Source organism: Oncorhynchus kisutch, linkage group LG9 (assembly GCF_002021735.2).
Source record: "Oncorhynchus kisutch isolate 150728-3 linkage group LG9, Okis_V2, whole genome shotgun sequence".
In the NCBI taxonomy this organism is placed as follows: domain Eukaryota; kingdom Metazoa; phylum Chordata; class Actinopteri; order Salmoniformes; family Salmonidae; genus Oncorhynchus; species Oncorhynchus kisutch.
The window spans coordinates 2,700,604-2,714,462 of record NC_034182.2 but is presented as its reverse complement, the minus strand read 5'-3'; the positions used below and the strand labels follow the sequence as shown (position 1 = coordinate 2,714,462).

The following is a 13,859-nucleotide window of genomic DNA, read 5'->3' as shown; positions in this document are numbered from 1 at the left end:
AGACAGATTTCCACCAGTCTAATGTCCATTGCCTGTGTTTCTTGGCCGAAGCAAGTCTCTTCTTATTATTATTGGTGTCCTTTAGTAGTGGTTTCTTTGCAGCAAATTGACCACGAAGACCTAATTCACACAGTCTCCTCTGAACAGTTGATGTTGAGATGCGTCTGTTGCTCGAACTCTGTGAAGCATTTATTTGGGCTGCAATCTGAGGTGCAGTGAACTCTAATGAGCTCTAATGAGAACTCTAATGAGAACTCTAATGAGAACTCTAATGAATCCTCTGCAGCAGGGGTAACTCTGGGTCTTCCTTTCCTGTGGTGGTCCTCATGAGAGCCAGTTTCATCATAGCGCTTGATGGTTTTTGCGACTGCACTTGAAGAAACTTTCAAAGTTCTTGAAATTTTACAGATTGACTGACCTTCATGTCTTAAAGTAATGATGGACTGTCATTTCTCTTTGCTTATTTGAGCTGTTCTTGCCATAATATGGACTTGGTCTTTCACCAAAAAGGTCTATATTCTATATACCAGCACTACCTTGTCACAACAACTGATTGGCTCAAATGCATTAAGAAAGAAATTGCACAAATTAACTTTTAACAAGGCACACCTGTTAATTGAAATGCATTCCAAGTGACTACCTCATGAAGCTGGTTGACAGAATGTTAAGAGTGTGCAAAGAATCTAAAATATAACATATTTTCAGTTGTTTAACACTTTTTTTGGTTACTACATGATTCCATATCTGTTACTTCATTGTTTTGATGTCTTCACTATTATTCTACAGTGTAGAACATTGACGGAAAAAAAAAGAAAAACCCTGGAATGAGCAGGTGTGCCCAAACATTAATGTTGTAAATTACTATTGTAAATGGAAACGGCAGATTTTTTAAACGAAATATCTACATAGGCCCATTATCAGCAACTATCACTCCTGTGTTCCAATGGCACATTGTGTTGACTTATCCAAGTTTATAATTTTAAAAAGCTAATTGATCATTAGAAACCCCTTTTGCAATTATGTTAGCACAGCTGAAAACTGTTGTTTTAATTAAAGAAGCAATAAAACTGGTCTCCTTTAGACTAGTTGAGTATCTGGCGTATCAGCATTTGTGGATTCAATTACAGGCTGAAAATGGCCAGAAACAAAGAACTTTCTTCTGAAATGCGCCAGTCTATTCTTGTTCTGAGAAATGAAGGCTATTCCATGCGAGAAATTGCCAAGAAACTGAAGATCTCATACAAAGCTGTGTACTACTCCCTTCACAGAACAGCGCAAACTGTCTAACTAGAATAGAAAGAGAGGGATGCCCCTATTTCACACGTGTATGCACACCTTTAGGAAGAGCATGTGAGTATCCCTGGAAGTTGACACAAGCATATTGTTACAACTATCCAGTGGCACTAAGCTATCTAGAATGTTCAAATGTCTAACAATGAAGGTTAAAATAAAGACTCCACACATATCTGCCTTCACATACACATTTTTCCAGGGTAAGTGCTATCTGGGATACTTGGGATATCCCTACCCTAAACCATAACCCCTACATAACCCTTACTGTAACCATTTTAAATGTAAACTTCAATGGGGTAACGTCAGATTTGGGACGTCTCAAGGATCCTGGATTGTATGGACCATTTCTCCAGGCCAGGGTTTTCAACAATGGACACATCAATTTACAAAAAATACAAGATTGTGGTTGAGTCTATATTTAAATGAAAAACAACCAAGAACTTAACAAAGGCTTTGAGAGTCAAACAGAGTTTGAAAATGAACATCCATGAAGAAATGTTGTGTTCGAACAAGACAACTACCTGAACTATGGCCTATGAGTTTTATTTATGGATGAGGTTTCTCTCCAGTATGAATAAGCATGTCATCTAAGGGCGCTTTTGAGATAAAGTGTTTTTCACAATGAGAGCAGGGGAATGGGAGCTCATCTGTGAGTCCTTCGCTGCAACATGAGTATCCAATACATTCTAAACATCTTCCTACAAAGTTGACATATGTGGGGGCATTTACCCATGTGTGTTCATGAGTGTACCAACAAGGCCCCTGAGGAATAAATGGATTTCCACAAACGCTACATACAGTAAGTATGATTTCTCCCCTGTATGCATCCTGAGGTGGTGTGTTAGTAATTGCTGTTGGATAAATCTCGTCCCACATATAGAACAGGTGAATGGTCTCTCCCCAGTATGAGTAAGTATAAGGGAAGTTAAAGGTCCCAGATGTCATAAACCCTTTGCCAAAACGTGAGCAAAGAATATATGGTCTTTCTCCTGTGTGGACACTTTGGTGCAGTATTAGAGTACCATTTGATTTTTAAATTTCTTCTCACACTGGTCGCAATGAAACAGCTTTTCCTCTGTGTGAACACGTTTATGGTCTTTCATGTTCCCTTTGGTGGAACACAGATGTACTTCTTCGTTGTCTTGGCTGAGGAGTTCTTTACTGTTTCATTGGATGGCAGTGAGTTCTCAGCTCCTCCAGAGTTCAGAGCAACTCAATATTAGGAACGGGTCCTTCATGTTTTATACACTCAGTGTAAGTGAATTTGTCCCAATACTTTTGGTCCCCTAAATGGGGGTACTATGTACAAAACATGCTGCAATGTCTAAAAAGTTCACCTGATATGGATGTAAATACCCTCAAATTAAAGCTGACAGTCTGCACTTTAACCTCATAGTGATTGGATCACTTCAAATTAAAAGTGCTGGAGTACAGAGCTAAAACACCACAACATGTGTAACTGTCCCAATACTTTTGGAACTCACCTTAAATTCCATGGAGGCATTAAATGCCACTGGGAGAAAGGCAAAGCTGATAGATGTCCACAAATCACTGGACCCTACACACCACTAGCCAGCTTTGTTAGTACAATAATGGTGCTTTGTTAGTACAATAATGGTGCATTTACCACCAAATCACCTACAGTGCATTCAGACCCCTCTACTTTTCCCACATTGTTACATTACAGTCTTACTCTAAAATGGATACACTTTTTTTTAAACTCAGCAATCTACACACAATACCCCATAATGATAAAGCAAAAACAGATAATGAAAAACAACTTAATCCATTTTAGAATAAGGCTGTAACCTAACAAAATGTGGGAAAGGTCAAGGGGTCTGAATACTTTCCAAGGCACTGTATATAGTGAAGTTAACGAGTGGAAAAAGGCTAAATAGAATTAAGCAATTGTTCAATTAATCTAAATATATTTAGGGTCTATAGGAAACAACACAACAGAGGTGGTGCCAGGTGTGTAAACTATAAATATATGAGGCAAAAAGTACAATGTCTCTTTTTATTTGAGGGTATTGTTTAAGATGCCCTGCTATATTAGAAATGTGGTTTATAATAGTGTTTTTGGCCATTGTTAGTTTTCCAACTGGGTAGCATTGAACTCGGGAAATTATTTCAGGGTAAAATCTAATCTGTTCGCATATAACCAGAAGTAACTAACATTTTACAGAACGGTTACAATATTTAGAACACAAATTTTGCCAATCTCTGAAGTTACACCGCCTGGTATTGTGACAAATTAGAAGATCTACAAACACGTCATAATCACCTGAAAATGTATCAGAGAACTATATAGAGCAGAATCTCCAAAGAACATTAACAGCTTATGGTTTATCAATACATTTGTCGACCTTTTCTCTCTTTTTCATGCATTCGTTGATGTATTCTCATGTTTCCCCTTTCAGAGAATCTTTTACCACATTTTACACATGGGTAAGGTCTCTCCCCAGTATGAATTCGCATGTGTTTCACTAGTCTGGTGGAGGTGGAGAAGCCTTTGGGGCACTGTGTACAGGGGTATGGGCGTTCGCCTGTATGACTTCGCTGATGCACTTTCAGTTTACTTGCTAGACTAAAAGTATTCCCACATTGTTCACAATGATACGGTCGTTCCCCTGTGTGGATCCTTGAGTGTACCATCAGTTCCCCTGAGCAAGCAAAGGTCTTTCCACAAATGCTACACAAGTATGGTTTCTCTCCACTGTGCATCCTGATGTGTCTTGTTAGTACTTGCCGTTGAATAAATCTCTTCCCACATATTGTACACCCATAAGGTCGCTCCCCAGTATGAATGCGTATATGAGATTTTAAGATATCCGATGTCCTAAACCCCCTGCCGCAATGTGAGCAATCATAAGGCCTTTCTCCTGAGTGAACCCGTTGGTGCTGTTTTAGACTACCCTTCGCTTTGAATCTTTTATCACACTGGTTGCAATGGAACGGCTGCATGTCTGTGTGAACACCCTTATGTCGTTTCAGGTCCGATGGGCTTCTGAAACCCTTTCCACATTTAAAGCAGATGTACTTCTTGGTTGTCTTGATTGAGGGTCTCTGTATTGTTTGACTGGACGGCAGTGAGTTTTCAGCTCCTCCAGAGTCCAGGTTCCTGCTGTGCTCCTCTGTTAGATGTTCCTTCCTGATGTGCTGCTGAAGGTTCACCTCTCTCCTGTGGGAGAATGGGCACTGGGGGCAGGAGAAGACCTGGGAGGGCATGTCACTATCCGGTTCTGCAAGTAAAAAGCACATGGAAGTACACTGAACAAAAATATAAACGCAATATGTAAAGTGTTGGTACCATCTTTCATGAGATGGTACCAAGATTCTCCATACACACAAAATGTTTATTTCTCTCAAATGTTGTGCACAAATTTGTTTACATCCCTGTTAGTGAGCAATTATCCTCCAAGATAATCCATCCACATGACAGGGGTGGCATATCAAGAAGCTGATTAAATAGCATGATCATTACACAGGTGCACCTTGTGCTGGGGACAAGGTCACTAAAATGTGCAGTTGTGTCACACAACACAATGCCTCAGATGTCTCAAGTTGAGGGAGCGTGCAATTCACATGCGGACTGCAGGATTGTCCACCAGAGCTGTGGCCAGAGAATTGAATGTTCACTTCGCTACCATTAGCCGCCTCCAATGTCATTTTAGAAAATTTGGCAATACGTCCAACCAGCCTCACAACCGCAGACCACATGTATGGCATCATGTGGGTGAGCGGTTTGTTGATGTCAACGTTGTGAACAGAGGTCCCGCGGTGGGGCTATGGTATGGGCAGGCATATGCTATGGACAATGAACACAATTGCATTTTATCAATGGCAATTTTTATATCTGTGATGCATATCTGTATTCACAGTCATGTGAAATCCATAGATAAGGGCCTAATGAATTTCCTGAGGCCAATTGTGAGGCCCATTTATTTTAAAGGGATCTGTGACAAACAGATCCATATCTGTATTCCTAGTCATGTGAAATCCATAGATTTAGGACTCAATGAATTTATTTCAATTGACTGATTTCCTGTAACTCAGTACAATCAATGAAATTATTGCATGTTGCCTTTATATTTTTGTTCAGTATATAAAATCAGTGCTACTATTTTAAGCATTTTTTTCCCCAGATTGTTGTTATGTATATAGTAGTTGACAAGGCAATGAACTCCAAAAAAAAAGGTAATCCTTGTAAAAAAAATATTTAAAAAAATCGAATCAAAAATGTCATTGAAAAAAAAAAGTAACCTTTGTTTAATGAATTGAGACTTTATTGAAGACATTCCAAAGGCAAAATGGGTTTGACAGACATCCCTCTAACCACTATCTTGATAACTCCTAGAAGAACAAACCCTAATTCACACATTGAACCATTCACCAATGTATTCAGAATGCTTTAGTATATTTCCGGCAATCAAAATCCCAAAGAAATCACTATTGTTTTCAGAAGTCCTGTGCTGTTTAGCTTTCTTTTTGTTAATTTGTATGTTTACTATGCTTTTCCTTGAAGACACACTCCAAGTAGGATTGTGTCAAGCACACAATATGAATGCGTACATGTGATTTTAAGATCTGTGATGTTCTAAACCCCTGCCACAAGGTGAGCAAAAATAAGGCCCTTCTCCTTTTTGAACTTGTTGGTGGGGGCAGGAGAACACCAGGAAGGGCATGTTGATTTCACAGCGAGGTAAAAGGAGTACGGCTACTGTCACGGGCGGGATCTGAACCCGGGTCTCCCACAGGAGAAACCAACACCTTGACAGTGAGACCAAGAGGATGCTCTAAGGCCGAGGGTGAGGCAGGGCTACCTCATCACGAGACCATGAGCCCGACTCATGTCTGCTACATGTACCGTATGTACAGTATAGTGCTTCAGCTGAACAAGCGATATAAGATGTACTGAATATTGGTCATCCATTTTGGAGTGTTTTCCTTCTTTTTTTTATTTTTTAAGTCAGGGGCCCTACGCGTAGTGCGTGGTCTGCATATAGGGCAAACCGGCCCTGGACTACTGTTACAGTATATTGTCAAACTGCCATAATCGTTTGCTAGCTAGCCAGGGTTATTGTAAATGTACTCAAAACCTATTGTGGTGACTGATTACACAGCATCTTCCCAGATGGTTCTCCATTTCAGCTGGTGACTGACAATTATAATAGGTACTTTCAGCATGCAGTGGCAAGACCACAGTCAACTCATCCATAATAAATACACCCCCAAAGAAGAACAACAAATAGCAGCTCAAGCAGATGGGTTTTTCTAAGAGGTCAACTCATTGTTACATCACATCAACTTCCCAACAATGTGGTAGTACATTTTTTAAACATGTCGGCTTCTAGGAATTGTGGTAGCAACAGTAACAACTACCCCACCAGTTACAGAAGCAGACCTGGTTTCAACTTCAAATAGCCTACTATTTTAAATAATTTCACAATGGAACCAATAGAGTAGTCACAAAACGGCAAACCCCGCCCATCTGGCACTCCAGGTAGGCTAAAGCAAACGCTAAACATATTTCAAAGATTTCAAGTAGTATTTGAACACAGGTCTGAAGGGAATGTATTATGAAATACTGAATTGTGTAACTTGTTAAAATCTACAATCTTAAATTGCCCATTGGTTACCTAGAATTAGAGCTAAAAATGAATCCATGTCATATGAATTAATGTCTTACTTAATTCAACCATTAAATCCTTGGCTTTAGGGTACCAATATATCCCCCCCAAACAAACAGACTTAACCTTTGGTGAATAGTCAAGTACTTAACTCTGATTGCAATGTAGAAATTCTAATAAGAGCAAACAGTGAAAATTATGTTTCATGCCACGAGAGGTACCGGATCTGGGACAACATGTTCCTGTTCCGGCAGGATCCGGCTCAAATAAAGCTCTGTTGGTGGAGTAGCTATAGCCACAACGGAAACAGCAGATAAAAGTAGCCTGACTAGTCTAATGGAAAAAGCACTGTCGCTTAACTTAATAAATATTCTTCCAACTAGTAATAACAACCAGTTATCAATAACACAGTTTGGCAATCGCCATGAACAGTGCACAGATGTATGTAATGTGCTCTGCTCCCAATGTCCTTACCGTCTATGGCCACTGGACGAGCGTGTAGTGATGATCCTGGTTTCTGCTGTCCAGAACTGGATTCACCAGCCTCTTCAAGTCGTTCAACGTCCTGATCAGTTCCATTGTAACTGATTTCTGGTTGCCACTCTTCTCTGCCCTCCTGTTCTTTCTTCCTAGTGTCATGACCTTGAGCCTCCACTGAAGTTTGTTTCGAGTTTACCAAGGAAGTGAGGGACAGAGCGGACAGGATGGTGTCAGAGTCGTAGAACAAATTATCTGGAAAAGAGGGAGAATCCAAACCAATTTTATTTACGAATCCCTTGGAGGTGAATACAGTTTGTGCAACATTGAAGGTGAAGATATCTTTAACAAAACAAAGCACATTTCATTGGTGGAAAATGCAATCAAATCTAATGAAGGTCAAAGAATTTACCCTAGTGGAAATAGATAACCTGAAGGCTGCCTACCTCTATTTAGGTGTCCAAGGTGTCTTTGATGCTGTAGCAGTGTCTTCAGGTGCTCAGGGTCAGAGACAGACTGAACGCACTCCTCCAGGTCAGAGAATGCAAGGCTGAGACAAGATGCTGTCTGAGGGTGAGAGAGGAAAACTTCTACCCACTGGAAACTTGATGTTCAGTCAATTTATTAAAAGGGGTTTCATTCATTCACAACTGTAAACACATTTTTTTTTTTTTACATTTGAATTGATAGGATGAAGATGCAGTCATATCAGTACCTGTGTAAAGCTGGGCACCGGCAGCAGCTCCTCCAATCTGGAGAAGAACTCCCACACCAGAATCTGCAGTGCTGTGTCATACTTAGTACCGTACTGCACTGGGAACACCTCCTTTAATGAAAATGTAGAGAGCTATTACAGTTAGGTGAATGGTCTTGCCTACAACATGTTACCGTCAAAATGCATAAGTTTAATAAAATATTTATTTTGTCCATTTGCGCTAATATTCTTGATATTTGTCATAGTACCCAACTTGACACAAAACACACGCTTGGGAGCATTACATTTAATTTCAGATGCATGCCTGCCTGCTTGCTCTTCAGGCATTTCCAACACTTTTGCTTGATTATGACACAGAACTACCCAACTGTGAAAAGTTAGATGTTTGATATTATCTCACCTGAAAAAAGTGTTCCCTCTTCGCTGGGTCTTCCAGCAGGGTTTGAACCAGCTCCCCAAAGTTAGACTTTGATGCCTCCACTTTCTTGTTTTCTCTCTGAACATGTAATTACAACCCCAAAAAGTTAGTTAAGAACTATAATTACAAAAAATAAATGTTGTGATAGAGATTTAACATAATCCACATACTCTGTGGTGTATTGCACACAACTTACCGCTTTGTGCTTTACTGTGCATGACTGGATTCTATCCAAGTGGTGTTGGATGGCTTGATGGTCCACCATGTCCTCTTTACCACAGCACAACTCAAGAACCAGCTGAAATAGCAGGCACATTTTAATATGCAGGAATGGAAACATTACACATTCAGAGTCAGAGTGTTTAATGTACAGGGTTGCAGGTGTGATTGCAGAGTTCAGAGAAAATCTTAGGCTCCGAGCTCCAACATGCAGGACTAAGTGAAAATGATCCTTAAAAAACCCCCAATAGAAATAGAACTAATACATAATAACAACCGTAGCAGTGATGTATAAATAAAATGTCCATTGGGGTGGAGGCAGAGTAAAGACTGTAGAGGGGAAAAGGGGAATGACCATAGGGGAGCAGCAGGCAGACTAAATTACCATTGAGGGGGTGTGGGGACCAAGCAAAATAAAAACTATAACAATTATAAAACTTTTTTTTAATATATATATATTAACAACTAACAGTGATGAATGTATACAGAACAAAAACACAATATGTATTGTTGGTCCCATGTTTCATGAACGGAGATAAAAGAACCCAGAAATGTTCCATACGTACAAAAAACGTATTTCTCTCATATTTTGTGCACAAATTTGTTTACATCCCATTAGTGAGCATTTCTCCTTTACCATGATAATTCATCCACCTGACTGGTGTGGCATATCAAGAAGCTGATTAAACAGCATGATCATTACATGCCGTTTAATCTTGTGATGGGGACAATAAAAGGCCACTCTAAAATGGGCAGTTTTGTTACACAACAAAATGCCACAGATGTCTCAACTTCAGGGAACACGCAATTGGCATGCTGACTGCAGAAATGGCCAACAAAGCTGTTTCCAGAGAATTTAATGTTATAATTTCTCTACCATAAGCCACATCCAACATTGATTTAGAGAATTTGGCCTCACAACCATAGATCATGTGTAACCACGCCAGTACAGGACCTCCACATCTGGCTTCTTCACCTGTGGGATCGTCTGAAACCAGCTACCCAGACAGCTGATGAAACTGAGGAGTATTTCTGTCTGCAATAAAGACTTTTTGTGGGGAAAAACTCATTCTGATTGGCTAGGCCTGGCTCCCAAGTGGGTGGGCCTTTGCCCTCCCAGGCTCACCCATGCCTGCGGCCCTGCCCATTCATGTGAAATCCATAGATTATGGAGTCATGAATTTATTTCAATTGACTAAAATATATGAAATCGTTGCATGTTGCGCATATATTTTTGTTCAGTATAATTGGGGTGGGGGCAGAGTAAAAGTAATTTGGGGGGGGGGGGGGGTGAAATATCCATTGGGGGAACAGCAGGTAAGTTAAGTGACCATTAAGGGGGTGGGGAGAAATGTTCATAGGGGGAGTAGTGAGGGGAGCAGATAGCTGCCCATTTAAAGACAGAGGGGACACAAACTAAGAAGTCTAAAGACAATGACAACAGAAGTTGATCATGAAAATGTGACAAGAACAAACTTTTGTCCACATTCCTGGCCTTCAAGATCCAGGCGCTTATGAGGAATTAAGGTCTGAATCTCATCCCACGTGTCACTTTTACATCCTCCCCTCCCAACATTTCCACCTCTCTCACCCTTGCTCTCAGTCCCAGGATGAGTTGGGTCCTCTGCCTGGAGCTCAGCAGCTCTGGAACCATCTCTGTCACCAAAGTCACAAACTCCTCCAGCTTCCCATACTGCATCACATTACGCTGCTCAGCCACTTGCCACATAGATGCTGACATCAAGCGTATTGGTGGAACCAGGAGACACAAGGAGGATAGAGGGAGATTGAGACCTGTCATGAAAACAAAAGGGAGGAATTTGTTAACATAATTTAAGCCATCAAATTAATAAAGACCCTTGCAACTAGACAGACATTTTATGAGACTCCTGGTTTCCACAAATCCAGGACGAAGACCATATAGCCAAGCTAAGGTTGGTCGAAAATTCTCTGTGCTACCCCACAACAGTACCTATCCTGTAACTCCCAGTAATGGATACCAAAACATCTTTGGTTAAATTACATTATCTGGTGTAACAATCTGTAGGTAAATTGAACTAAGTTCATGAGGCATGTATAAGTTATATTCTTCAAGAATAAATGGGTATAGGTAGACAACTCATTTAAAATGACTGAAAATGGATGAAGGGGCGATTCCGCTGTAAACCTTTACAAGTTTGGACAATACAGCACAGTAGAATAGAGTTTAGTACAGTGAAGTATAGTATATTACAGTACAGTACACTGTACTCTACTTTTCTTTACTATATTGTACTGAAGTCATCTCACTGTACAGTACACTATTGTACTGTGCTCTACTCACTGTACTGTAGTGTACTCTACTCACTGTACAGTACTCAGCATTGCACTCTGCACTGTACTATCCATTTGTTCCAATCCAGTCCGTCAGTGTACATTAACGTCAAGGTCAGGGTGGACTGACCAAATATCAACTACTTTTCAACGTCCATGGACGTCCAGTGTTGGTCGGTGCTCAGTGGGATAGGATGCTTGTTACAGTAACTGGAAAGAGGGGGCTCAAGGGTAGGTTTCAGTAAGAGCTGGCATTAACTGGAGAGTGAGGAAAGGAGAGGTGTTGTCCAGAGTCATGACTGTTCTAAGACAACAAAAAAATAAAATAAAAAAAACTGTTATCTGAACATAACAGTAAGCCAGTGGAGGTCAGTAGCAGGGGACCCAACTGTGCTTTGTGACTATTACAATTTCCCATTGTAGCCAATTCAGTTGTAGTAATTCTGTTACTGATTTTGGTGTAATTTCGTACCAATTTGGTAATAGAATTACAAGTTTTAAAATCACTTAATTAATTAACATAAATCTGTAAAATCACTAACTCAAGTCTACCATTTTCTTGTTACTTCAGTGAACTTTTATTCATTTTGGTAACGGAATTACAAGGCAATATTTCTTAAACTTACAGAAGGTAAATAATTTATTAAAAACGAAAATGTTGTCATTAGTTGGTAGGGGTCTTTACGTCAACATTGTGTTTTGATGCATTTCTAATAGTTTCCTGGTAGGCTAGATGTTTTCTAAGACACATTTTCTAAGACCCCTTCAGTTTATCCAGAAATCAAAGTATTTACTAGGACCCATATTTAAGATAGAAAATGGTTGAAAAATGTATCTATCATGCCTTCATTTCCCCAAAATATACTCTTAGCTTTCATTTGACACTGAAATTGATATGCTCCTATTAACGTAACATGTTGGTGCGCATGGGTCCATTTCGATGGAAATGCCCTGTAGCAATCGCAGACCTTTTATGTCTCAACATTTCAGGTGTTGACTCCACTATGGCTTTTACCCAGTTAGTGCATGCCTAACGTTAGCTAGTGCATGCCTAACGTTAGCTATGTGAATTTAACCAAATATTATTTCACATACTGCCCCGCATATTCCTGATCTAAGCTTGAACAGAAATACATTTTGGGTGAATCCTTTCAGGAAAAGATGACAAACCTTGAGTTTTTGAATCCATTTCACCAGCAAACCAAGCTGCTGCTACGACCGTATGTTAACGTTGGGTGGGTAGCTAGCTAACTTGGAGGCTGGTAACGTTAGTTAAACATTTTATTGTGTGACGACAATTCATGAGTCTTCAAAATAAAAGTCTCCCGTGTTGTTTATAACTAGGACAGACCACATCCTGTCGTTTCCAATGGGGAAAAATGGCATTAGTGGGCAGAACAAGCAAGGAGGAGGGCAGAGCCAAGCACGACCTAGCCAGATCCAATTGGCGCGTTCTGGTTAATTTGCATATTTCCGTCAGGCGAGGTGCGTGTGTGCAAAACTCAATTCGCCTTGTCACTTCTTCTAAACAACGCGTTTTTTATTTTGGCAAAGGGTAAAGTCTACAAAACTTAGTCCACTCTATTCGTAAAAGATTATAGTTTTGGGAACAGAAAAGTGTATTGAGATCAAATGTTTCATCGATGAGAAAATGTGCAGAATTTCGGCCAAAATCGATCTCGTTCCATGTTCTCCCACTACCGGCCACTGGGCTTGTTCTCACTACCATATTTGGTGGAAACGCCAAGCGGATGCTTCACATATATACATCTGGTGAAATATCTTTCTCATTGTGGCTTGATCGAGTACAGCTATGGATGGATCATACCAACTTCCCGAAGCAAACATGACTGCTCAAGAAAACCAAGGCCACTTTCACTTTCCCTTCAATTAAAATGTTTGAAATGAACGTGAAAAAGGTTTGAGGACCAAATTCGTAGTTTCAACGAAAGATACAACTTTTGGTCAATATGTAGCGGAATACTAAGTATACTCAATACGTTCCGTTCCGTTGTGTCCCTTGACAAAAACAAAACGTTAGCGCCCCCTAACGGAGCTTGTGGTTAGATCTAAGTCTGACCAGAGATACAGTATCTTAGGTCTGACTATGTACTGTACGAGTTTGAAGCTGGTTCACTGGCTGGCCATGTAGGCAGGCAGGATGGTATGTTATGATAAAGGACACCGATCATGTGGGAGGTTATACATGACCTTGGATGGGATATGCATTATGGTGGTAGAAAGGAAGGTCTAATCCTGCCACAAGGGTAAAGACAGGCACCAAAGGGGAAGCAGAAGAGCAAAAATAAATAAATATAGAAATGGATGTGTATTGATGTGTATACAGGGCTAATCTGTCAAATAGACCTTGGTCTTTTTTTGAACCTTTATTTAACTACGCAAGTCAGTTAAGAACAAATTCTTATTTTCAATGACTGCCTAGGAACAGTGGGTTAACTGCCTGTTTAGGGGCAGAACGACAGATTTGTACCTTGTTAGCTTGGCAATTTGAACTTGCAACCTTCCGGTTACTAGTCCAACACTCTAACCACTAGGCTACCCTGCCACCCCAAGAATGACTCCCTGTCAAATAAAGGTACAAATAAACAGTTACATGCACTTTGGCTAAATTGTTTAACATGACCACACAATGCAATACGGTTCCATATACTGGTGTAATGTAAATTAAAACTGCCCTTGTCTATATTTTTTTATTTGATTTATTTCACCTTTATTTAACCAGGTAGGCCAGTTGAGAACAAGTTCTCATTTACAACTGCGACCTGGCCAAGTA

The 13,859-nt window shown here is 40.1% G+C and overlaps 1 protein-coding gene and 1 long non-coding RNA gene across 3 annotated transcripts; one reads left to right on the top strand and one right to left on the bottom strand.

Annotated features, from left to right (window-relative positions):
- Window positions 1–1,265: 1,265 nt before the first annotated feature.
- Window positions 1,266–12,360, bottom strand: LOC109896561 (zinc finger protein 239). Its single transcript, XM_020490809.2, has 8 exons — window positions 12,236–12,360; window positions 10,344–10,546; window positions 8,730–8,831; window positions 8,516–8,611; window positions 8,116–8,226; window positions 7,847–7,967; window positions 7,398–7,655; window positions 1,266–4,535 (listed from the first exon to the last, which is right to left on the bottom strand). The coding sequence occupies exons 1-8, from the start codon at window positions 12,252–12,254 to the stop codon at window positions 3,643–3,645; spliced, it is 1,803 nt and encodes a 600-aa protein (XP_020346398.1). The 5' UTR covers window positions 12,255–12,360; the 3' UTR covers window positions 1,266–3,642.
- LOC109896562 (uncharacterized) lies at window positions 7,595–8,329 on the top strand. Of its 2 annotated transcripts, none has more exons than XR_004210959.1 (3): window positions 7,595–7,705; window positions 7,857–7,973; window positions 8,091–8,329. It is a non-coding gene; the product is annotated as an uncharacterized LOC109896562 (long non-coding RNA). The 2 variants fall into 2 exon arrangements; XR_004210958.1 differs by having other exon boundaries at window positions 7,619–7,732.
- Window positions 12,361–13,859: the final 1,499 nt, after the last annotated feature.

What these genes read in the sequence shown, in the direction of transcription:
- LOC109896561 (XM_020490809.2), bottom strand. An exon ending in GCACAGTAAAGCACAAAGCG is followed by an intron (nt 8,612 to 8,729) that starts GTAAGTTGTGTG and finishes TTACATGTTCAG; the next exon opens with AGAGAAAACAAGAAAGTGGA. An exon ending in CCTTGGACACCTAAATAGAG is followed by an intron (nt 7,656 to 7,846) that starts GTAGGCAGCCTT and finishes CCTCTTTTCCAG; the next exon opens with ATAATTTGTTCTACGACTCT.